Source organism: Falco peregrinus, chromosome 3 (genome assembly GCF_023634155.1).
Source record: "Falco peregrinus isolate bFalPer1 chromosome 3, bFalPer1.pri, whole genome shotgun sequence".
Lineage (NCBI taxonomy): Eukaryota > Metazoa > Chordata > Aves > Falconiformes > Falconidae > Falco > Falco peregrinus.
The window spans coordinates 59,328,519-59,353,991 of record NC_073723.1 but is presented as its reverse complement, the minus strand read 5'-3'; the positions used below and the strand labels follow the sequence as shown (position 1 = coordinate 59,353,991).

Below are 25,473 nucleotides of genomic sequence, written 5' to 3'. Positions count from 1 at the left end.
TGAAGGGAAAACTTGCAAGAGTATATTAATATGTCCAGCACCAGCAGTTACAAATATTATATGATAATTTCAAGGAACAACACCTACAGTAACACACCCAAACAGAGTGTCAAGTGTGGGCTCCACTGTGGCACACTCACTTTTGGCATGTTGAAAGAACTACTGTTATAGTCTGGAAATTAGGTTGTGTATTCACAGTTCAGGTCAGGTTTTCAAGAATCCAGATCCAATTCAGAAATGTAAATAGGAGACAGGTTTACAAGCAATGAGCTCCAAGAACTTGCAACGTGCATTTATAGCTAAAGTCTTTACAGTCAACCATTCCTCAGTAGGCAAAAAAATAAGGGATTAGTTTTTCAGACTGTGCTTGGATTTGAAACTTATTAAATACATCTTCCTATCTAAGGTATCTAAATATTTGCTGGGAGTTCAACCCCCTGTGTTTCTGAAAATCCAGGCTTTGTTTCTTGCACTGTGTTTTTACTTAAATAGCTGCTTACATATATGTGTCTGTATTTGGTTAGCACAACTCCACATTAAAAAAATAATTCCCATTTTGTTTTATTAACAGTATTGCCAGAGGGAAAAAGATGCAAATTTTTGAATTTGAGAGTGCTGCAGTAACACATAACAAAGTGTAATATCAAAGTGCCAGTGAAGTTGCTTCCTGGAAAATATATGGGAAAAGGATCTGATTTCATCAAGCTGCATATTATTACATTTATTTACTGTTACATACTCTTAGTCTAAGTGGGATAAAACTACCATATTTCACAAGGTTTCCTCTGTTTTCCATAAATGCCTTTTATAAGATTAATGTGTTGATATTCAGAAAGCTTATTAATTTCATACCATGGTGATTTTATGACATGTAAGTTCTGAAACATAAAATATTTTTAAATCTACTTTTTTTTAACCTAAAATTATACTGTGTCTCCTGTTTTCCATGACTGCTCCAAAATGGGGGGGGGGGGGGGGGGGGGGGGGGGAGTATGAAATGTTTGGTGAAGTATTTAAGTGCAGAAAGTATTTGAATGGTTCGCTAGGCTTAGTTTAAGCTATAGATCAAGAAGTGTTCCCCTGATTTGCTCAGAAAAAAAATACTGTACAGATCAAAAGAGATGGTAAATAATTCACATGCTAACTAAAAAAGGCCACAGTGCTGTATTGTTTTTCTCTCTTTTGTTTCACTCTTCTTCAACATGCTTCATTGAATGTAGAGGTTGATGTTCGGTATCAGATACCTTCTACCATGACTGTTTTAAAGCAGTTTGAATCTTCAAAGCTCTTGGAAAGCATCTGTCCAGGACAGACTCACATCCTCATCCCTGCAGTTCTTGTTGTTGTTTTTCCAGGTGCTTTGTTGGTAGCCAGAGTTTAAGGACAAGGCCAAAATAGTTTCACTTCTGACTTCCATCTCAGCCTGACTGAATTTCAGTTTGAGCAACTGTTCATATGTCTGTGGGTATATAGCTTCGTCACTTCCCATGGGCCAATGTCTGGGATCGAACCCCTCCATAAAGCATCACCTCCACAGGTGCGGTGCAGTTTGATCTCATGGAGACAGCTGCTGGCAAAGGAATGGCGGAAAGAAATAGTACTGCTGTCCCCTCCAGCTGCTTGCTCCAGGCAGAAAGGCAAGGCAGTTCATAGGCATTAGCTGTAGTTAAATCTAGGGACTGCACATGGTCATAATCTTACCTATTTATCTGTGTCTTCAGAAGAGATAAAGCCGAGCCCTAATTTTTTGACAACAGTAAAGATCACAGCTTTTAGGAGTAAAGTATTATAAGCCATCCTAGCAACAATCTGTTTTGGGTAATGACTTTCAGTTTATGTGAATTTTCTAGAGTTTCAGTTGCTTATAGGCTTCTTGGCTTTGAGGCCACATGAGTTGAACTGCTTAAGTTGTGTGCTGTTAATGTACTGGTAGTTTTTATGTATAGAGAAGTAAAGCTACGGCTATATAGTACAGGGAGTGCAGTGTGTCTCATAGGAAGTCTACAATGCACTGAATTTTGTTCATGCATCCATAATTTGTGGTGATATCCTAGTGATAAACTGCATTTAGCCAACACCTTTGGCTGTCTCAGCTGCTCTCTGTACACTAATTCAGCTTCCCTGGGATAGCAATTAAACTTCTGACTGGCATCAGCAGCTTCCAGCAGCAGACATTCAAAGAAAAAAAATTCTGCTGAACAAATATTCACCTGTCATCCACTGACTATGCACATGCAGATTTTCTAACTCGATCCGTTTGAGATGAAGGGTGAGCCATATGCAGTCTCACGCCTCTCCTAGGTTTCAAGAGGTCCTTTACTGTATCCAGCTAGGAAGCTGAAGGCACCTTACTTGCAAAGAAAAATTTCCAGCCTTATGAAAAGGTTACCAGCACTGGCTTTTAGACCTCAGAGTACATGGGATATTAAATCTGTGGTGCTATTTTGTGCAGTAAAGATAGTTTAGATACTTTGTATGGATTTCTGCAGGATTTTAGTTATCAGTTATGCCTGTTTCCTAACCCAGTGTAACCTGGGCTTTCGTCAGATAACATATCTGACTTGGCAGTGGTGGGAGTATGGAAAAAGCATGGCCTTGGCAGAACTCCTGATGGTGTGGTACATAGATTTTTAGTAGTTCTCATATGGGATAATGACATCCATAGCTCACACTGGTAGTATTCCCTTGGGCAGTTTAAATTCTTATAAAAATCTTTATTTCAGTTTGGTAATAGTAAATCTCTACATCCTCAGAAGCCATCTGCTACATGAAAGCAGTTTTTTATTAAGAAAATGCATAGTCTCTTTTCATATCAATGTTTTGCACGTAAAAACAACAATACAGGATCTGAAACCCAATTTCCAAGCGTTTCCCCCCAGACCTCAACAAATTAAGGAAATAAGTGCATGGTAAAGAGAATAACAGCTCTATGTAAGTCTAACAAGCCAAATCAAGCACGGCACCTCTGTATGGGGTGCTCTGGGGCTGCAGTTGTGAGATGTGCCTACATCCGTGTTTTGTGTTGCAGTTGTGTGAAATGCAAGGGCACTGCTGTTAACACATCTGTTTAACAGACAGTGAATCAGACTAAGGTCCGTCTGTGCAGGGTAGAAGAACTGCCTTGTACCTGCATACTTAGTTGTACACAAGTTGTGCCTTTTGCTGCTCCTTTCAAACTGTGGAATTATTCCTCTTTCTCAAGAGAAACACCATTACGTTAATTAACTTTAAATTTGCACTTTCATTTACTCTTGTATTTGTTAACCAAGTTTATATGAGACTGCCAAATTAGAAAGATATTGCTCACATACCTCATCACTTGAACTGTTCAAAGTACTGCATGAATTTGATCTCTTCACAAATATTACTCTGCCTTGGGGTTCTCCTGAGCACCCATTCACTGAACGAAAAATTTGTGTTTGCATGCTGATGTTTGTTCCCAAGGGCTCATCTCCCTAGTGAGCATGTTTAAACAACTGAAGTGATCTTACAATGAAACATTCAAATTCAAGCCTTTATTATTATGCAATCTGGGATTATGTTTTTTTATCATTAGACTTCCCTCTGAACTGGGTGGTTGACACTCCCTGTTCCAAATTCCTGTCCCATGAGCTAGTTGTTTGGAAATACTGGCTAGGAGGACAAACACCATGACTTTTTTTTTGTTAATCTGGAGAAAGTGCTTTTCCATAGGTATTTGGGATTAAACTGTAACCTGAAGGCAGGCCACAGAAACAGGATAAAGATCAAAAGGAAAAGGAGAGCATTACTTGGTGGATTGATACAGCTGGAAACAGTGGGCCTGATTCAAGGTGCTTTGGGAGTCAGAAGATTCTTGCACATGACTTAACTAGTTTCTGGATTAAACCTTGTATATGCCGCAGGAGAGGAATATATACCCGCTCCAGCAGCATTTGTGCTCTGAAAAATAATATGGAAAGCTAGTCTATACTGTGACAAACTGAGGGTTCATATACACATTTGCTATTCAGAAAAAGACATTTCTGATTAACTCCAAACTCCATGTCTAAACAATATTAATGAAAAATGAGACTACTTTGACTTGACTCTCCAGTCAGATCAGTTTCCATAAAGAACTTTGTTCCTTGATCCATGTCCAAGAATGTATTTATCAGAGAATTTATACAGCCCTTTAAATTCACTTCCTGATGGGTATTAAACTAACTTTCATGTGCAAAACCCCTTGAAAGTTCCCTCTGTGTGAAGTGAGGATTTCTCCATCTCTTTTATGCATCCCATGATCCTGTAGTCTTCTCTTTCAGAGTCCTGCTACCGGGCAGACCAACTCTGCTGCAGGAGAGATGGATGGATGAGCTTCCCCTTTGCCCGCAGGGACAGAGCACGTTGATGTGCTCTTCCCACACCAACTGAATGCTCAGGCTCTCTTGGCTACACAGGGAAAGTGCCAGCATTTTGTCATTTTTCTTGGGAAGAACACATTTTGTTTCTCAAGCAGCTTAACATTTAAAATACCATAGCCACTTGAATAGCTGGCAGATCCTTCAGGTTGCTGTGTCACAAGTTGCCAGGTTCTTGAAAGCACCCAGATAAAAACTGATGCACCGAATCCCTTTCGTTGTTGTGCTTCAGCCATTTGGAGGGCTCAGCCAGCTACAACATTTCGAGTGCAGCTGCCTCTGACAGCGGCAGCAGCCTGAGCATTGTTTTGTTGTCGTTTCTGCAGAGGAGCGGCAGGAGCTTACATCATTTCCAGTAATGAAGTGCCTGGGGTTCTTTTATGACTTGCACACTCTGCTTCTCCAGAGTTGTACAGTATGTGCTGCGTGACTCCAGGAAACTGAGGATTTGTTTTGACTTGCTAAAAGAACGTTTGCTGTTTCTCTTTACAATTTCACCATATGAGTTGTCAGTTCTCTCCCCCTCTTAAGAATAACTTCAGATTTAATTAGCTGAGTGCAAACATCTTTCATTGCAGTGTGGATTAGACTCCTCATTGAGTACATTTACGAACAGAATGAAAGACATCTTAATCAGGCATTTCTGTATTTGTACTGCTGTGTCCAGAGTGCATGGTAGCTGTCGATAGGGAGTTGCTATTGACTCCCTTTCTGGTGGGGGATGACTAGAGATGTGGGGCCCAGTCTTGTTAAGGCTTGTTTTTTGGTTTTGATGCTCTCTCTCTTACCTAAGAGTACTTTTTGAATGTGTTTCATTATCATTTCCCTATCTGCTATGTAAGAAAAATGATATGTGCCTTGCTGGGATGTCCTGAAGATGCTGGCGTATCCCCAGGAGTTCCACAATGACCTTGCCCAGCATATTTTAAATAGTGCAATTTATTCTTTGCTGAATTGCAACGTAGCATTGCACACCAAGCTCTATTAGACGAGTTTGGCACCAGCTTCTCAAAGCGTTACCTGGATATGTATGTGTGTATGTGCTTTGAATTCTTCAGTGGTGAATTTCAGTTTACATTTCCACCACTCAGAGAACATTCTGCAGACCACAAACCACGTGGGTCATCACCCAAGCAGCAGCATCCACAACTCTCCGTAAGCCCAAGCAAACGCTTGTGCTGCAGCAACAGCAACTGATTTACCTGAATGTGCCCAGTCACAACAAATGCTTTTTGGCAGCATCTGAACAGCACAAAAATCACAATCCTCTTTTGTAAAACTGTCACCTTTTCTCTCAGTTTCAGATATCAGCCTTGTCATAAGCACTTTATTAAACACCTTTAACCCCTACCAACTATTCACTTCCCCAGAGTTAAAATTTGACAAGTTCATTTTTAGCCATCTCCTCTCTCAAAAATGCTGTGGTTTCTGTTTGATTCTTCAGAAGTGAATCATAGTTTCAAAACCCTCACTGCTTTAGTGAAACGCTCTTTTTCCATTAGCATTCAATGTGTTTAACATGGGTCCAGACATGTTATCAGAAACTTACGCTACAGTCCTTTAAAAAAATCCCGTGTGATTTCATGCCCTGGAAACACCTTTTACGTTATAACTATTCCTACAGCTATCTGGAGATAGAAGGCATATGGATCTGAGCTAGTCAAATTAATACCATAATGGCTTCTGGCTCAACAAGCACGTACAGTGCAAACACAGAGCAGAACAGCTGTAGTAGAGTTACCTTTTATGTGGGTGGCATAGACGTCTGCCAATTAAAATGATCTGATGAATCATTTCTTGCCATATGATTACTGTTAATAAGAATTTATGTTAACATGTTTGTGTCTGAACTTTGCACAGGTTCATGCCTGCATTTATTTTCTTTAAAAAAATAGAGCATATCATGATTGTTTTTTGTTCTTAATGGACTTTCTTTCCTCATTTGAAAGCATTCCAGAACTCCAGTAATGCAGAGCTGCCAGCTATCCCTTAAAGGAAGATGGTTTTATCTCCATGTAGTGCTTTCTGCATGTAATCCTCTGTACATAGTTTTCAACTCAGGAACCTCAAGCTAAACTTCTAAATCCATATAGCACCACTTACACAGAGAGCATGGCCTTCAAAATATGAAAAGAGGAGTCCTCATAAACTTTTATTAAAGCCTGTGTTGCTGCAAACATTTATGTTTACACTTTCCTTTAAGTAGTGCCACTGACTGACAGGCTTTTAGCCATTGACTTCATTGTGTGTAACTCCCTGTGTGGAAAATCAAGCATTTTTTTTTTTCCCCAGAACTGTTATATTTATAAGAAGACATTTAGGTATGGCAAAATGTTGTTTTAAATATATCCTTAGCAGCTTACAAAGCATTTCAAAGTATTTGAGAAGTCTGTGCAACAAATGAGATGGTTTATAGCAAGAAATGCACATACCCAAGAATGTTGTTAAGAGTGTTAAGAGACTTTGACCTAGGACGGTTTGGGAATCTCTCTCTGATCAGAAAAATGCAGTTTAAAATTCTACATAAGCTGGGCAAATACAGCAGACAGGGGAGAGAGAGAGAAAACAATTGCAATAAAATTGCATGAAGTAGCTAGGATTAGTGGTTGAGAGACTCATCACTCTTGTGAATCTGTTTGGAAGCCATGAGCAGAACAAACGTTTTGGTGGAAGGACTTATTCCTATGGGACTCAGAACAGTTAGTAGAAAATATGCTGGAGAAAACAATCCTAAAAAGGCTAAGAAGGAACTTGGCAAATAGATAATTTCCCTCCCTCTACTAGCAATTCTGCTACTCGCATTAGTAGGAACAGAGGACACTGATAAGCAAGTACTTCCGTGGGCCTTATGTTGGAACTTTTGGGAGCTCTTTGGCTAACAGCATCCCCTTTACATCTGCTCTGTCCATGTTCACTGATGCTTTGAAACCATATTTGCATCCATTTTCCCTGCAGCATCAATAAATCAAGAACTCTCATACATTTTTTCTAGTGTCATCCTGCATTACCACCTATAAGAAGACACCACCTCCAGTCCCACCAAGAACTACCACCAAACCGTTTATTTCCATCACAGCACAGAGCAGCACAGAGTCTGCCCAAGATGCATATATGGATGGGCATGGACAGAGGGGAGATATCATCAGTCAGTCTGGACTTAGCAACTCCACAGAAAGCTTGGACAGTATGAAGGCACTAACAGCTGCTATTGAAGCTGCCAATGCACAAATCCATGGCCCTGCAAGTCAGCATGTAGGGAACAATACTGCCACCGTCACCACCACCACAACCATTGCCACCGTTGCAGTAGAAGACAGAAAGAAGGACCACTTCAAGAAAAACAGATGCTTATCTATTGGAATACAGGTACAGTACAGGGCATGGATTATATGTCTGCTGTTGTTTTGGATTTCTGTATCTGTTTTACTGCTCATTATGCGGTGTATTTTTCTTCTTTTCCTGATGAGTACCTGTATAGAAATTGCAGCAGCGTAATCATTCTGCATGGTACTAATGATGCTTTTCTAATTTATCATAAAACGTCAGATGCAAGGATTTGTTTAAGTCTCCTTGCCACTTGTTATTCAGCTCTGTTAAATTACACACATGAGCACTAATCTATGAATCATAACGCAGCAGGGGTCAGAAAGGCATGAATTAAATCATTGAAAGGGAATGTGTAAAACAATGATTTACATTACACTATCACCCCAAAAATATTTTCGTCCAGCCTCACTGAATTAATTGTCGCTGCTTATTCATGCATTTCATAATGACTGGTAGCAGCTTGAATGAGGCAGCATTGTTCCTATCTCAGCCTCAAGAGCAGAGGATAAGTTCCTTCTGATTTGCCCTTGTTAAAGAAAATAACTTTTTGTTACCTCTAGTGGAACGAAACAAGAAAACTAACCCCGCCAAAGTTCACTCCTATTTACAGAAAGGAGAAAGAGGAAATAAACTAGACCAATGTAATCTGCTTTCTTAATTAATCTTTTCCATAACCCTCCCCTCCTCACACCACACCCCCAAAAAAATAAAAGAATGTGCATAAGACTCCAACTATCTGCTTGCAGGATTCGCTTTTGCAACCAAGTACTTGAACTTAGAGTCAACTAAGAATCAACACAGGTTTTGATGGGAGATGAGTCCCAAGCAAACAGAATAGCAATCCACAGCTTATCAGCCTTCACAAGAAGACATGATTATTTTTTTTCTTGCAGATGAAGGTTGTAAGCATAGCACTATATGCCTGGGCAGGCTTATCTGATTAGCAAAGACTAAGAATTCACCATGAAATCTCTGCATCGGCTTGATGAGATGAGAGGAGGTGTGTACAAGTATGCCATCCCAGGGGCAGATCCTGGAGAAGCTGTGACTTTTCTCTTACTTCTTCTTGGAAGGGCAGTAATTACTATTGCCTGTGGGTTCAGTTCACAGCTTTGTTGTAGCCCTTTTTCTGCATCACAGCCATTTGTTTGGGTATAATCTGAAAAAAGGGTTGATGTTCAGTGTTAAACACAGGAGCAAGGGCCAGGTGGGACAAGGGTAGAGGAAAGCTCTTCTATTACTTATTCCCATTCCCAGCCAAGCCTAAGGTGCCATTTTATTGTTGTAATCCCTTATTTCGCTGAGCAAAGCAACAAAGACTCCTTAGCAGGCAAACACCCTGCAAAATAATGGGTAGAAAGAAATAATTTCCATGTTTGCAGAAGCCAAAATGAACCATGGTAATTGAATCATAGCTCTTGAGAGACTATCTCCTTGATGTCTTTTCTTAAGGTAGCATTTCTGCAAGTAACAAATGCTGCTTTTGAGAGTATAGGGTCCTCGGTTTCCTGAGATCTGAGGAAAAGAATGCCCCAAATGTTGTTCAAGCCTTTGACAGCCTTCCTCTAAAACTTTGAAATTTACAGATGAAATTTACAACATAAACATATGAGAAAGCTGCCTGGGGATGGTATGTGAGGGGCTTGCCAGGGCAGCTTTTGTGTACAAACCTATGAAGATGCCTAAAGCTGGGATTACACAAAGCAAAACCTTCAGCAGTGATACAGCCCTACAGGATTCCTACCCGTGCGCTGTGCTAACCTCCCAGTTGTGCCCCATCAATGAGATTTTTAGAGTCAGACAGGCTTCACAGATAAAAGAAAACTAATTTGCTAGTTCACTGTCTGGTCCATTTTGCAGCATCACTGCACAAACAGTTGTGCTGGTACAGCTGAAGAGGTAGCGTGGGAGTGGAAATACTGTAAAATAGCTGTTGCTGCCAGAAATTACTTCTCTTAGAAACAACTGCCCAAAAATAGGTAGGTAAACTGTCAGCCCTCTGACTGGCAGTATGGGAATCAGTCTCTCTCCATTGACTGTAAAGGGAGCCTAGTTTAGGCTTAGACTGAACTCAGACAGGTATACACCTTAATTATAGTTTGGCCCATCTCTGTAGAGAAGGGCAAGTTACATTAGCCAGAGGCATATTCTCGGTTTGCTTCTGCCTCTAACAAATAAACCTAATGTGCACTTGTGATAAACCTCTGTGCATGTCCTCTGCACCCCTCAGTCACTCTTAAGACACCTCAAGCCTTTGCTGTGAATCTATTTAGCAAACAAGCTAAGTAAAGCAAAGAAAAACTCACATCAAAAGGTTGCTTCTCTCTGTCAGTTATGGGACTTAAGATGTAGTTATGTCCCCAAAAGCTTCAGTATCAGGTGAGTACCTCACTTCACTGAACAGCTCTGTAACTCCCATCCCTCCTGGAGCACTTTTCCTGCATAGGCTGTTCAACTAGCTCTCAATAACAAGCTTATTTACTGGTGCAACAGATGCTAACTACAGACGGAGATTTTGTATACCCTGGATCAGAGTGGATCTACAGGTCACTTCGTTACACTGTTGTGGTCCAAAAATTCTGTGTGATGGAAATTTTTTTTCATGTATGCCAAAGAATATCATAAAAGAATTGGGAATTAACAACTACATTGATTTGATGTAGAAGTCTGTGATTTTGCTCAGAGACACACGTGTGGGTAAATTTTAACTTTTTACTATTGGTATAAATCTCCTCACAGAGATGGAGAGGTGGTATAAAGGTCCTGCATGTGCTCCTGGAGACCACCTGTTTGCATGATGAAGCAGCAAAGAAAATGCACACAAGACCTGCATCTGCTTTCTTTAAATCTTATCTGTACAGTGCTCTGATTCCAGACACTAACATTTAAACAAAATAAACACATAATTTTGACATGAGTTCACATATACATGCACATACACCCTAACAGGTGAAATCAAACAAACGGTGGAGCACACTAAGTGAAGTTACAACTGCTTACAGATTTGCTCTGGCAAATATGAGCATCCAGCCTCCATAAAATACTGGATAAAATCCATCTGCATTCTTACCAGAAATGCTTTATATATTAACAAGAATCATGAATATTCACTAATAACATCAGAAATGTCCACACCACAGATAGACTGACTAGATGAAGATACTTATGGTACAAACTGTATGTACAGACACTTAGTAGTTATCATGCATAGAAATTGTAAGTAGCTGGGTGATATCTCTGCTAAAATACATTCTAAGTAACTGGTTAATTTTTTCTAAGGTTGATGGTGCTGAAGAATCCACCAAATCAGGTGAAAACAAAGCAACCAGTAAGTTCCAGTCCATAGGAGTTCAAGTGGAGGAGGAAAAGTGGTGAGTAAAAGTTAATGCTGTTTTCCTAAAGTAAATAATTATGCTGCAACTAATTTTTAAGAGCCCTAGTTCCTGCACGCATGACCATATAAACCTGCTTCCTGGATGAACTGTTAGATCACCCAACTGAAAATCTGACTCTTATAAATACTGTAGCTGTTACTTCTCAGAGGGGATTTTTCAGCACTGGTGGGAGAACTAGAAGTGTGCCACTTATTTTGAAGGTCAATATACTTTTAACAAACGCTTTTCCACCAAAAAATCTTCCTAAACAGTGAAGGGTGATGCAGCTGGGGTATTAGTCTCCAGATGGCTGCAGCAACATAGAGTTGATGGGGAAGTTTACCTTGGTTTTCAGCAGAATAATACCGGCCACGTGGAGCAGTGCAGTGACGGAGACAAACTGATTGCTTTTGCTCAGGTATCTTACCCAGACATCTCTGCATTACAACTGCTCCCTTGCAAAAATTGTTGAGATTAGAGAGGAAGCCTGCAAAACTAGTTTCTCTCCAATCTGCAGTGTAACCTGATTCAGTAAACAAATATGCTCCAATAAAAATGAAAAAAAAAAAAAAAGTTGTCTTTAAGAACTATGTTTCTTTTTGATTACAAATTGCAGTTATGCTGCAGGGTAGCATAACTGTGCATAGCACTTTCCAGACACATAAAGTTTCTGAGTGCTTGACCACAACTGCAGATTCTTAATTCCTGCCCAAAACTGGACTCAGCGACTGAAGAAAAGCTGGACTCTCCCCTCGCCTCTGAGCATGCAGGCCTGCCCAGTGCTGTGTTGGCTGCAAGCACCCACCCAACTCTTTGTTCATTTTTTGCAAGATGCATGGGCACTGCATAACTTTTGGATCCTGGAGCCGCTTTGTTGATAACTCATTCACTGTACGGTATGTAGGAGCAGCCTCAGGGCAGTATCGCTTGTCGGTGAGGGAAGAGCCGCCCTTGCTATCTCTCCAGAGAAAACCTGGGTGCAGCAAATCTGAGCTGACAAAATCAGGGCCCTCTGCCCTCCTCTGGCCCACTGATTGCAGTAGTGAGTAAAGAGATGACCATTTTCACACTGTATTTTTCCTACGCCTCCCAAAAATACTCAAAAATAACATGTTATCTATATAATTTTCAATTCAACAAAATCTCCCCATAAAGTAGCAGAGTATTTTCCTGTGGTTTTAAAAGGCTAAAGTGATTTCAGCAAAAAGAAATGTGATTTTGCAATGATCTGCTAGGCTGTTACCAAGTTCCTCATTAACCTGCTAAAACATCTCTTGCTGGCAGACATTTCTTTATGTGTTAGACCTTAGCCCCATTTACCCACAACTCTTCCAGCACTAGATAAATGACCACATTAAAATAGATGCTGAAGGACCATTTCCCTTCAGCCTAAGCACAAAGGAAATAACTACCCTAAAAGCCCAACCCTCCCCTCAAAAAAAAACCAAAAAAACCCAAAAAAACCACCAGAAAAACAAAACAAAAAAACAAACAAAAACCCACAGAAAAAAAAAAAAAAGAAAGAAAGAAATGGTTGTTTGTAAATACCTTACTTCCAAAGTCCTCTTTCTGTTGCACTTTTTATTGCTCCAGAGAGAAAGGTAAGATTTGCCAGTGGGGTTCTGCCCTGAGAAAGCAGTATTTCTGCATTGCCCACTGACAGCTGTGTTTGGGAGTTTCCTTGCTGACAAAGTTGAGGTTGCTGCTGTTTGGAGCAGAGGGGCAAGCAGCAATCTATCATGGACTTTCAGAAGTGGACTGGCTGATAAAGGACAGCCCCTAATCCTTAGAAAATGAGTGTGCTCAAGACACAAAGAGCTTATCATTGTAGTTTGGCACTCATATTCCTTCCTTTTTTTTTTTTTTTTAAACACAGTAGAGCACAATGTATTGACTATCTGTTACAGGAATAGAATTGTAAATACAGTGCATTCTTCCCTGCTCCTGCACCATAACATCTGCAGAGACTAAGAAAAGCCCTTTTGACTTGAATCTTTGTCAAATGAATGTTTTTCAGGCTTCAGAAATATTAAAGAAGTATAAAATAAGAAAAGAAAAATGACACAGCAAAGAGAAAAAATACAGTAAAGTGATCATTTCCTTGCCAGTCTATTCAGTGCAGTTACAACACTAGAAAGTTCTTTGCTTAATGCACCAAAAGCCTATCATACAAAATTTGTTTCACTCCCCTTCTTTGCTTCCTGTTCTTTCCTCCCCCTTTCCCTCATCTCATGACTGTTATTCTCACACTAAGGCATCTTACCTCCTCATGTCCTTTTAAATATTTCTGCTTCTGTGCTTGGACCAAGTAAGCAAAAGATTTTGCCTCGTTTCTTGATCCAAGTAGCTCAATGCCAGACCATCTTCCTCTATCTCTTCCATCTTCCATCTCAACTCAGACCTTTCATTAGCCCTTCACTCCCTCTAACCTGGGCTTCCTGCCAAGACAAATGACTCTGACTCCCCCTCCTCCTCCCTTGTACTGCTCAAAGGATAAATGTGCCTACCACTACCTGACTGTATCACAACTGGATCCATCACTGTTATTCTTATCCTCAGTTCTTTATGCTGCCTGCTCTCCATAATCTTTTTTGTACCCATTCCCTAAGTGCAGCTCTACAGTTTCTAGAATTTACAGTACCTCTGTCCAGTCCTCATGGAAAAAAAATAGTATGCATTTCTTTCAACCTCACAATCTTCCTGCTGTAACTCTCTTATCTCTCACATGATCGCCCCCGTGATGCCAACAAACCCCAAGTCAAAATGTTCCTCCCCTTTCCTCGCACATAACCCACTCCTTCCAAGGCAATTTTGAAATGTGTATCTAATGAAGCTGATCTGTGCAGACTCAGGGCACTTCCTTTTCTGTCCATTTCTGATTGTCCCTTATCTCTACCTGCAACTTCCTGGCTGCAAAGGACCAACTTCCATTCCTCTCTTACAGAAGATAATTGAGTCCTTGGAAGTCAATCAGTTCTACTGAACCAGAATAGAAGTCATCATGTATTGTGCCAGGTCACTTAGCACACATCCTTATTGAACAAGGGGCTGTCAGTCCCATGGCTCTGTAATCACTTTTAATGTCTCTTGCATTTTACCTTGCCTGCCCCAAGATCTCCTCCCCTTACATCCTCACCCCACAATTGTCTCGCTCATTGCTCTAGCCATACCATCAGCTGGTAATTGTACTTGGTTTGCCATCACAAGAATTTATGAATGCTAAAACAATGGTAGTTTCTGAAGAACACTGCCGTGGGAGGTTAAGACCATAGACAAATGGTCCTTCTCCATTTCCTCTGGTTTCTGTGATGCCAGGGAAGGTGCTCCCACCTCTTGGTGTGGTATAAAGTGTGGTTTACCACACCATACCTCTTGGTGTGGTATAAAGTGAAATGATTTGAAATGGTAGTGGGGTAACATAAAACAAAATATAAAAATAACTCTGGCTTTTGTTACTATATAAAGCCATATTTTTCTCTTTTTTTCATTTAGGTTTTTGGGTTTGGTCACTTACTGTCCTGACAAAAAATACTCAGGTTTAAGGGTCTTCCCTGCACAGCAGACCAGTCCTTTGCTCTAACTCAAACTTCTCAACATTCCAGTCTTTTGGACAAGACATTCAAATCTGTATTTTGGCTAAGCTGAGCTGGGACTGATATTTCCTTGCCTTTTGAAGGCAGCATTTTCTGGCTGACTGTGCTCTCCACAGTGGAAACCATTCCACTGAGGAATTCTGAAGGTGGTAGATGTCCCATCCTTGGAAACATTCAGGGTCAGGCTGGACAGGGCTCTGAGCAACCTGTTCTAGCAGATGTCCCTGCGCATTGCAGAGGGGTTGGACTAGATGACCTTTAAAGGTCCCTTCCAACCCAAACCATTCCATGATTCCACAACTCTAACGCAGCTGCAAGTGACCGAGCTGGTATGCAGAAGAGTGGCTGTCTCAAAGGCAAGGCTTAAAAATGTTTCCTGTTTAAAGCTAAGGGCCCTGACCTGGTCTTGTGTGTTAGGTCTCAACAAAGCGTTGCCTCTTCTGTTCCAGCCGTTCCTCCCAGTGCTGCCCAGAAAGCATCACAAGGCAAAGGTCAGAACAGATTCATATGAGGATGAGAGACCTCAGGAATGCTTTGGTCCTCTGTGTCCTGCAGACTCTGGTGGTGAGAGACTAGCCAGCACAGGGTGTGTATTCGCCGAGGATTGTCTCTGCAGCACAACATCCTCCCTGCGCTGCTGTGCTACTTGCACACTGGCGTGGGCAGAGTACACACCCCATGAATATCTGGGGTACAGCAGGGCAGTGGAGGACAGGGAGGAAAAGCCCAAGTTCATGGGGCCTGATGGGCTTCATCCCAGCATACTGAGGAAGCTAGCAGATACTATGGCAGGACCCCTCTTGATCATCTACTAAAGGTCCTCGAGTCTAGGAAAGTCTCTGCTGCCTGGAAGCTAGCTAATGTTATTCCAGTTTACAAGAGCATGAGAAAAGGCCCAGGAACCTACAGACCTGTTGGTCTAATCTCAGTTCCTCGAAAAATTGTGGAGATTATCCTGGGTACTACTGAAAGGCATTTAAGGGACAAGCAATCATCAGGCACAGTCAACATGAATTCACAAAGTCCTGTCTAACTGATACCCTTCTCTGACAAGGTCACCCATCTTGTGGATGAAGGGCAGGCAGTGGATGTAGTTTTTCTGGATTTTAGTAAGGTTTTACTGTCCCTCACAGTATCCTTCTGCACAAGTTGTCCAGCTGTGAAATGAGTGGGTCTGCAGTGCGCTGGGCGATGAACTGGCTGACAGGCTGAGCTCAAAGGGTTGTGGTGAATGGGGCTACATCTGGCTGGCAACCCATCACCAGTGGAGCTCCTCAGGGTTCAGTTCTAGGGCCAGTTCTGTTCAATATCTTTATCAACGATCTGGATGCAGGAGCTGAATGCACCATTAGCAAGTTTGCTGACAATACCAAACTGGGAGGTGCTGCTGACTCTCTTGAGGGGCAAGAGGCCTTGCAGAGGGATCTGGATAGATGGGAGCATTGGGCAATGATTAATGGGATGAAGTCTAGCAACAAATCCAAATGCTGGGTTCTGCACCCAGGATGGAGTAACATGGGGCACCAGTATAAACTGGGGGAGGAGTGGCTGGAGAGCAGCCCCGCAGAAAGGGCTCTGGGGGTGCTGGTCGGCACCAGGCTGCTGTGAGTCACAGGGTGCCCGGGCAGCCCAGGGGGCAAACTGCGTCCTGGGGGGCATCAAACAGCACAACCAGCCGGTCACAAGAGGTGATCATCCTGCTGTGTTCAGCACTGGTACAGCCTCGCCTCGAGTACGGCGTGCGGTTCTGGGCCCCACAATTTCAGAAGGATGTGAAGGTCCCTGAATGTGTCCAGAGGAGGGCAACAGAGCTGGCGCAAGGGCTGGAAGGCATGTCCTGTGAGGAGCGGCTGAGGACTTTGGGCTTGTCTAGCTTGGAGAAGAGGAGGCTGAGGGGTGACCTCATGGCTCTCTACAGCTTCCTGAGGTGGGGAAGTGGAGAGGGAGGTGCTGAGCTCTTCTCCCTGGGATCCAGTGACAGGATGCGTGGGAGTGGTTCAAAGCTGCACCAGGGAATGTTCAGACTGGACATTAGGAAGTATTTCTTTACTGATAGAGTGGTCATACACTGGAACAGGCTTCCTGGAGAGGTGGTCGATGCCCCAAGTCTGTCAGTGTTTAAGAGGCATTTGGACAATGCCCTTAACAACAGGCTTTCATTTGTTCAGCCTGGTCAGGCAGTTGAACTAGACAATCATTACAGGTACCTTCCCACTAAAACAGTCTATTCTAATATTGCCATGAAGGATTACAGTTGCCCTGCTAAGACTCTTGGTGATGAAAAAAGACTATGTGAATGAGAGAAGAGGGAGGGATAGAGAAAAGCACACAAGACCATGTAGCTTGAAGATGTATGGCTGAAGATCCTGCTATTAGAAGATGTGGTACATACCTGGTAACTCCTGCAGTTTGTTTTGTTCTGCTGACAGTCACTGCAACCTTAGCAGAGAAGTCCATAACCAAGAAAGAGTAGAGCCAACAGGTAAAGTGAGACAGGCTGAATTTAATCTAAGTGCCTGTGAGACTCACTGTGCATCAGTTGATTTGAAACCTAGCTCTTTTCTGGGGTTTGGGGTTTCTGAGGGGAAAGAAAGAAGTTATCTGACTTCAAATGCAAACATGTTTTTCAAAAGAAAGCAAAAGACTTCGAAGCTAACAAGTGACCCTGTTGTTGCTGTTCAAAACACATCATGCTGTTGTTCTCCATACTGGTTTATCCAGTCTGAGGTTTCATGGCTTTCTGCACCTTAGGCCAGATACCTGCTGCAGTTCTCTGAAGCTGTAATTATTACACCTTGTGCCTGCAGGGCACAAATGAGTACAAAAGGTCCAAGACTGAAAACAGAGGAAGAAGCAAATCTCTGTTTTTAACGATTACTAGCAATTTATGAAAACGTGGCAGTTTTAGGTAGACCTGTGAATGTTTTGTACATGTAGAAATAGTGAAAACTTAGGCATTAGCTTCAGCAGCAGTCCTGCAGTATAGAGTTTTAACAGAGCAAAACAAAAAAAGACGCATGTGGGACACAAATGGTGTTTTGTAAGAGTAAAACATCCTGGAAGTGAGTGAGGAAGGTATGTCAGAGACTAAAATTACCATCTATTAGGCATTTTACATAGATGTGCTGGAGGCAGGCAGATAGTGGGTGCCTTCCTGCATTTCATTCAACATACATTTCCTTGAAAGTATTTTTTAATTTTCAACTGATGCTATATTCTATTGCCAAGTTGTTTTTCTTTTGAAGACATATAGGTTACACTATCTGGTGCCAAGAATCTGTCGAGCAAGCCTGTAGCATACTATATAGATAAAACAAAGGGGGAGAAAAAAAGTAGGTTATTCTATTTCATTTGTTGAGCAGAGTGGTTTTGGTGGTACTACCTCATACTGAAACCAGTAAGAGTACACTCCTGAAAGCTTTGAAATGTAGTGCCTCCAGCAATACATCCTTTTGGCAAGTAGACCCTGATGTTTTTACATTTGGGATCTGGTGTACACTGAAAAGCCAGGGTGTTAACTGAAAATACAAATGGTCACCTGGAACAGAAGGATATCAGAGTCTAGGGCACTGGGGAAAGCAGAAGGCAGCTGTAACATGGAGGTAGGGGCATGGAGAAGAACGAGCCTGGATTAAGGCATTTGCTTTTCTCTCCAGGTGGAGGTGTGGAAGAGTACAATGCATACTAATGCCTTGGCTCTCAATGGACCCTGACTAAATGACTGAAAAGAAATCCTGTGTGAGCATGTGTCTGTGTGGGCACACATGTTTTTGTGTCTGTGTGTTTGTGTATATGCATGCACACACTTCAGTGCAGATAAGGGATTTATCAGGTTGGTGGCCAATTTAAAGCAATTTAAAAAAAAAACTAGGGTAGATTGGACCAAAAGATTTTCATTGTAATGTCAGTCTAAAGCTAAAATCTTTCTAACCACTAATAGCAGTCTAACAGCTTTTCTCTGCCAGGGGCCAGTAGCAGACACTTAGGAAAATTATAAAGGAGTGTGTGTAAAGGAAAAGTATAAAGGGTGTATATAAAGCACTACCTCTCCCAGTAGACATTCCCAGTTTAGCAGTCTGTTGTTCAGGGACTTCCTAAGCCAGATATGACATCTGTGCAATAGCTCTTCCTGGACCTATCTCCTGTGAATTTGATCAGGTTCTCTTTGAACCTATTTTTACCTTTGGTTTTCCCAGGATCCTGTGGCAATTTAATTACACATTGTGTGAAGAAATACTTCCTTTCACTAGATGTAAATCTTTAGACCTCTCAGCCTTGCAACTGGCTGCCTTCCTCCCCACAGTTCTTGCACTCTGAGAAATGGTGAAACATCACCCAGTGAGGACTTCACAGGTCTCCTATGCCCCTCCTCAGCCATCTGTTTTCTAAACCAAGAAATGTCTTTCCTCCTATGGAAGTCAATGATCCTTGTCCTCCCTTTTGAATTTTTTCTGATGTATCAGACTGTAGCAAAATGCTTTGCTCTGCTTGTCAAAGAATAAATACTACTGAGCTGAAGAGTTCTGCTCTCTCCATATTTTTCAGTTTGTTGGTGCGTATCATGCAAAACTACAGTGGCATAACTGTGACTTCTGCATCATTTAACAACACCTGTTTCAAAAGAACTGCAAGTGGCTGACACTACATTAACACATTTGTACCCTAAGCCATTATAAAAAAATATGTACACAATATATTATTGAAGTTTTCCAGAGACTAGTGTGGCTGAGAAGTTAATTTGAGCTTTCTTCTACAGAGGAAATGGCGCTTTTTTTTTTTTTTTTCAATTGGAGAACCCTTCTCAACTCCTGTTTTGCTTTTGCTCTACTCCTCTCAAAGCCTCAGATCAACAGCCACTAATTTCCTCTATCAACAGGACCTGGTACAGCCCTCCTTAAAGTCTGCTGCACTCCTCCTGAGGTACCTAGATGCATCAGGTATACCGGACATGAAATTCTCCCTCGGCATCCTTCCATTTGCTACCTCCCCAACTGCAGGCTAAATACACTTGACAAAGTTTTGCTGTCAGTTACACTTGTCTAATCAGCTGTTGCTTCAGTGGAAGGTCAAATATAAATGAAAGGGAGAGAAATAGTGCCCAAAATCCAGATCCACTATCTCCTCGGCATTTTCATTGCTGCTTGAGCTCAAACTAAAGATAGAACCAGTAAGGGCAAAACAGCCAAAATATCACAGGGAAATGGGTCCTAGCAATGGTTTCAAGTGTAAAGTGAGTTTATGAACAAATTAGCAGTGAACTACCAGCTGCATGAGTGCACAGGCATCCTGGATTAGTAAGAAGAAGAGATGAGAATCTGTCCCTATTCAGTTTAAAACTATGTTAATTCCGAAGCCTAAATATTACTAATTTAGGTAACGTCTACATTAATTACTTTATGGTTCTACCTTCTTTATCATCATGGAGCAAGACAGGTGTTTGCTTTGCTTGTTTTCCGGTGTTCCTCAGTGCATCAGTTTCTAGAGTTACCCTGACTCTGTAACTATTTGCCTGCAGATTTTCCACTCATTCCCTACACAACTTATTGCTTGTCATATCTGCTCTCACTACCACCCCCTGCAACAGCATTAGGTGTCTCTTACTCCTTATACTTCCCTCTGCTCCTTCTCCAGCAGCCTTTTCACCTCGGATGCCTTGGACTGCAGAATTTGGAGTGCTGTTTATTTAAAGAAAACCCACTCAAACCCAAAGCCCCAAACTTCCTTTCTCCCCTGTTTTCACTTTTACCCCCAGGGTTTGCTCTCTGCCCTCAGAGGCTCCAACACAAGGAAACTATGCAATGCAAGAGGAAGCTACCTACAGGGTAGCAGCCATCACGGTGAGGGTAACATAGACAACAACTGAGAGTTCTAGCTTTGGTGAAAAAGAGAAGACCATTTTGAAACTGAAGGTTGAATGTGAAAAACAAAATGTCTGAACACTGGGAATGAGCACTAAAATTGTGAGAGAGAGCAGTGGTATTAGCAGGCACATAATTATAAAGAGTAATTATGAAGAAGCAATACAAAATACTTATCTGGGTTGAAAATACTTACCTTCTTTATAAATGGAATGTATAACATTACATAGATAGTGGACTCATTAATATTACTATCTTCTTAATCTCATGTGTATGATTTTTAAATGTGGCTGATGAGTTTAGGTGTGTAATTGCAGGGGGGTGACGTTCAAAAACTGAAAGATAAGCCACTTAAAATTGAGCCCCTTTAACATTTCATTAATTGGTAACCTAAAATCCTGAGCTATTGACACTATTAGCTGTCTCTTGGCCTAGCCTCTGGCTTTGTTAAACCACACAACAGTTAGAGGTACTTGCCTCAATAAACAGTAAGCTTGCATGGAAAAAAGAGAGATTTTTGTTTTTTAGCTTGCAATGAGAAAAGAAATTTATGCTGATCGTTTCAGCATATGCAAAAAGCACATGAGTGTAGACTGAGAACCATGACTGCCAGTCTTAGAAAGACTGGCAGAATCTTAGTAAGTCCTTTCTTACCTAGAAAAAGCTTTCTAAACATTTTATGTTTGTGTTCTCCAAAGCTTTCGCAGGTTTACACGTTCTAATAGCGTAACAACAGCCGTGCAAGCAGACCTGGATTTCCATGAGAATTTTGAAATAATCGACCCTCAAGAGGACAATACGTGTTCTGGACAAATATCACGACAATTTTCCCGAGATGCAAGCACCTCTACTGTTAGCATACAAGGGTCAGGAAACCATTACCACGCATGTGCAGTGGATGATGACTTTGATACTGATTTTGATCCATCAATTTTACCTCCTCCTGACCCCTGGATTGACTCTATCACTGAAGATCCTCTGGAAGCTGTTCAAAGGTCAGTGTGCCCACGAGATGGCCACTGGTTTCTGAAGCTACTTCAGGCAGAAAGGGATCGTATGGAGGGCTGGTGCCAACAAATGGAGAGAGAAGAACGGGAAAACAACTTACCTGAGGACAGTAAGTAACTGCATACAATAATATTGCAACTACAAAGAAGTATTTAATATAGGTCAAATTTACTCCAGTGAGTTCTGTATCATAACCTTTCTTATTTAGCTAATGAAGCTATGGTTGTGATTCTCAAAAGGACTGTATGTATGTATATAATAATCCTTATTAAAGTTGACAGAGAATGCAAATGCTCAGCACTTTTGAAACTCCAGAGGTATTAGCTTTTGGGATTGCATAGTTCAATGGATAATTAGGAGAGTGTGGTTAGGGATCTTGTAGTATTAATGTTTCTTAACTCTTCCATTTGAAATCACTTCTCATAACCTTAGAACATAATTAAACAGATTCTAGTTGCTTTTCATTAAATTCATATTTTAGTTGCCCTTTTAGATGGTGATTGGCATCAGAGTATTCAGGCACTTCTTCCAACTGAGACTTCAGTTGTGTTTCCAAGTTGTTCTCCCTCTCTTCCCCTCTCCAGCCTCCCTTCATCTTCCTTGCAGTTCTCATTCCTCTTTGATCTTCCCAGTAAAACAAGTTTTCCATATTCTGTGATAAAAAACACATACATGCAAACTCCACCTCAGTTGTCACTGCTGCCAGAAGTATTACCCCACCTGTAAGGCAAGGGGAATGTCTAGTAAGCCTTCATTAGTAAGAAGGGCTGGGTAGCTCACATCTCATTCATTCACTCTAATTAGGGAAGAATTGCTGAGCATGTGACTCCCTGTCAAGAATTTTTTCTACTAGTAAAAATGGAAGTTTTTTCCACTTACTTCCATTACAAGGAGCAGTACTATTGATAGCTGTCAACTTTTGGACATAGGTAAGCCTGTAAAGTTAAGAGCACGCCCCTTGTGAATTAAGCTTTTTCAAATTCTAGCAAGGAGTTTCTAGAAAACGCTAAGGAGCAGCTGCATATAGGGAGTTCAACATTGTAGCATTGAGGCACACCTAAGTATATTTTCCTGGATGTACAAATAACCCTTTTCCAACCCCCAAATTAGCGCCTACCAAAGCAAGGACTACTACTTCAGCTCTAGGTTTGCTTCTTTCAAATTTCTAACCCTTCCTTTCAAGAAGGAAGGTGCTAGAATTCCTTTGAGATGTGTAGATTCTGATTTATGGAAAGAAAGGACTTAACACTGGCAAAAAAAAATAAAATTAATTCTTAGAAGTGCATAAGCTGTTTCTGCTGGAACTTTCCATTCAACCCAATGGGAGAAATACCCATAGAGAAGTTTGATCTAGATAGTTAAAGTTAGACACTATTGTAAGCAACTGCAAAGTGACTTCTAATGGAAAGTATGAGATAACCTTAAGGTATGTTAAGATTTTCTATTTCTACAAAGTTTATTTTATATAATAGGCTAACATTTTTTTCTGAGGGAAAAATAGAGAAGGATTAGCCTTTAAAGCCAATTCAGGTTCCCCAAGTTTTAGAGTATTTGAACTGCATTTTTAATTTACATCATCAATACATTCAAAAACCTCTTTGAACAATACAAAGGTTTTCTGTTGTTAGTATGTAATAAAGAAGCCCCACAAACTAAGAGATTTTGATTGAAAAAGAAGTGTGCACACAGAACAAATAGTAAATATGCAACATTTTTTGTAAGTCCAAGCCACAAAACCCACTTGCTTTCTTTTTGTTGCAACAGCTTAGATTGTACATAAGGAAGACATTTTCTATGATGAAGGTGGTGAGATCCTGGAACAGGTTGCCCAGAGAAGTTGTGGACGTCCACTCCTGGAAGTGGCAAAGGCCAGGATGGGCAGAGCTTTGAGCAACATGGTCTAGTGAAAGATATCTCTGCCCATGGCAAGAGGGTTGGACCAGATGATCTTTAAAGGTCCCTTCTGACCCAAACCATTCTGTGATTCTATGATTCTGTGAACTGATAATAGAAAAACATAGAACTATTTTATTTGTGCACCAAAGTATGTATTTGCCTTGGGAAAAGAACATGAAGTGAAATTTGACAAGGCTGATGCATGCAGAACATGCATATCCGTGTACAGAACTTTGTCTCAGTGTCTTGATGTCTTTGATATATGATAGTTTTAAAGGGCTCTTCATTGAGCAATCAGTGAGAGAAGTCAGTTGTGGGGAAAATAAAGGAGTGGTTAGGCTGGCTGTTCCCAGTGCCTCCTTACAGCGCAAATGGCATGTGTTTGGTGGATAATCCCTCCTCTTCATCTTTCTGACCAGCACTTCTCATGATTGCTGGAAACAGGAGGAGGAAAGGGGTCACCTGGGTTTTGTGGTCACTGGTGAGGTACTGATTTCAGTGTGACACCATCAGCCACTCTGGCACGTGGCAGCTGCCTCCCGCAGAGGCAGCACACAGCTTTCTGCTGCAGCTCAGCATGCCACACTCTACCTGGTGCCAAGGAAAAGCATATGGCCGGGGCCAGTCTGCCCACTCAGCAGCGCCAGAAACAAAAGCGTGGCTGTTACAAACCCTGCCCCGAAATATGTCTTTTTCATACATCTATAAACTTTGGGGGGAGGAAGGAAAGGAGCAGAAGAGGTGTGTTTGCTTTGGTTTTCCTAATGAAATATAACCAGAGCAGGGAATGCATCCTTTGTTTTCAACCTGACATCCCCAGCGTGTGTTTGGCCAGATAACAAAATAACGAGAACGTGTGATGAGCGAGGTTTTCTCGATGCCATGGCAGCTGACACAGGGCTCGTCCCCCCGGCGCTCCGCGTAAAACGATCCACGCTTCCTCCAGACAATGCGGCCCTTGTGCGAAACAGCTGTCTCGGGGAGACGGCTCACTGCTGTTTGACAGTAGCTTGTATGTTACATAGATACGTTGGGTATTATCTAGCTGGGAATGAATCTACCAGATGGGATTGAATGTTTCTAGCTGGGAAATGGAGTCTGCTGCTGTGTATAAAAACAAGCTGTGGTTCAGTGGCTGCACGATGAAATGCCAATATAGAGAGAAATGTGGCTCCCCTTCCGCCATGAATTATTTATTGTATAGTATATTCTGGTTTTATCTGAAATAATTTTCTGATAAAGCTGTGGCATGCATAACAGGCAGATGAATACCACTCACACTTAAGCTGGGATACCTGGTATGGTTTCCTGTTACAGAGACATTGGCTACAAACTCCAGGGTGCTCATAAAAAAAATAGATGTTAGACATATGAGGCTAAACACCTTGTGAGAATTGATTGACACTTTGGAGCAGGCCTCAGGTGAAATCAATTGTTTACTTTTTTTTGTTTGTTTTCTCTCAACCCTCTGCTCTCTCCTCCTACCTCTCCCCTGCAAAACTTCATACAGCCAGAGCCTCACCGCAGACGCTGGTGCCTTTTGGCTCAGGACTCTGGAGCAACCATTTACACACAGGATTAGCAGGCCTGGCTCCCCACGCAGGGCTGCTAGCGAGCAGCCTCTGCCCACTTTTTTTCCCAGCAGCGATGAGCATGGGAACATACACCTACAGCCTTGGCCTGGCTTTTGCTGGATTTTTTGCTGTTGCTTTTATTTCACAGGGGGCGTTAACCTTTCTGGAAGAACCAGAGGGCTTCATTTTGCCCCTCCCCTTCAGAAATGGGTCTCTCTGACAGGGCATTGTAATGTGGCTTCCATGCAAAGATAACCATCAGAAGCGAACAGTGGGCCTGATTCACCACAAGTCAGGTGTAATGTGGATTTAGTGGTGAGACAAGTCAGGCCAATCAAGTGAAAACTAAAACAGAAAACCAAGGTTGTGACAAGACAAGTCATTATAACTGTCTTGTGTGTATATTATACTCCTCTGGGCTAGTCTGCGAACAAAGGCTGACCTCAAATCTTCAGTAACCTCGC

The 25,473-nt window shown here is 41.7% G+C and overlaps 1 protein-coding gene across 2 annotated transcripts in view; it reads left to right on the top strand.

Moving 5' to 3' along the window:
- Positions 1–25,473, top strand: part of DLGAP1 (DLG associated protein 1) — a 430,204-nt gene that overhangs the window by 392,474 nt on the left and 12,257 nt on the right. For both annotated transcript variants that reach the window (XM_027785332.2, XM_055800551.1), the window contains 3 exons: positions 7,372–7,745; positions 10,986–11,077; positions 21,230–21,648. In XM_027785332.2, coding sequence (XP_027641133.2) covers positions 7,372–7,745; positions 10,986–11,077; positions 21,230–21,648 — 885 coding nt within the window. The remainder of the gene's footprint in view (positions 1–7,371; positions 7,746–10,985; positions 11,078–21,229; positions 21,649–25,473) is intronic.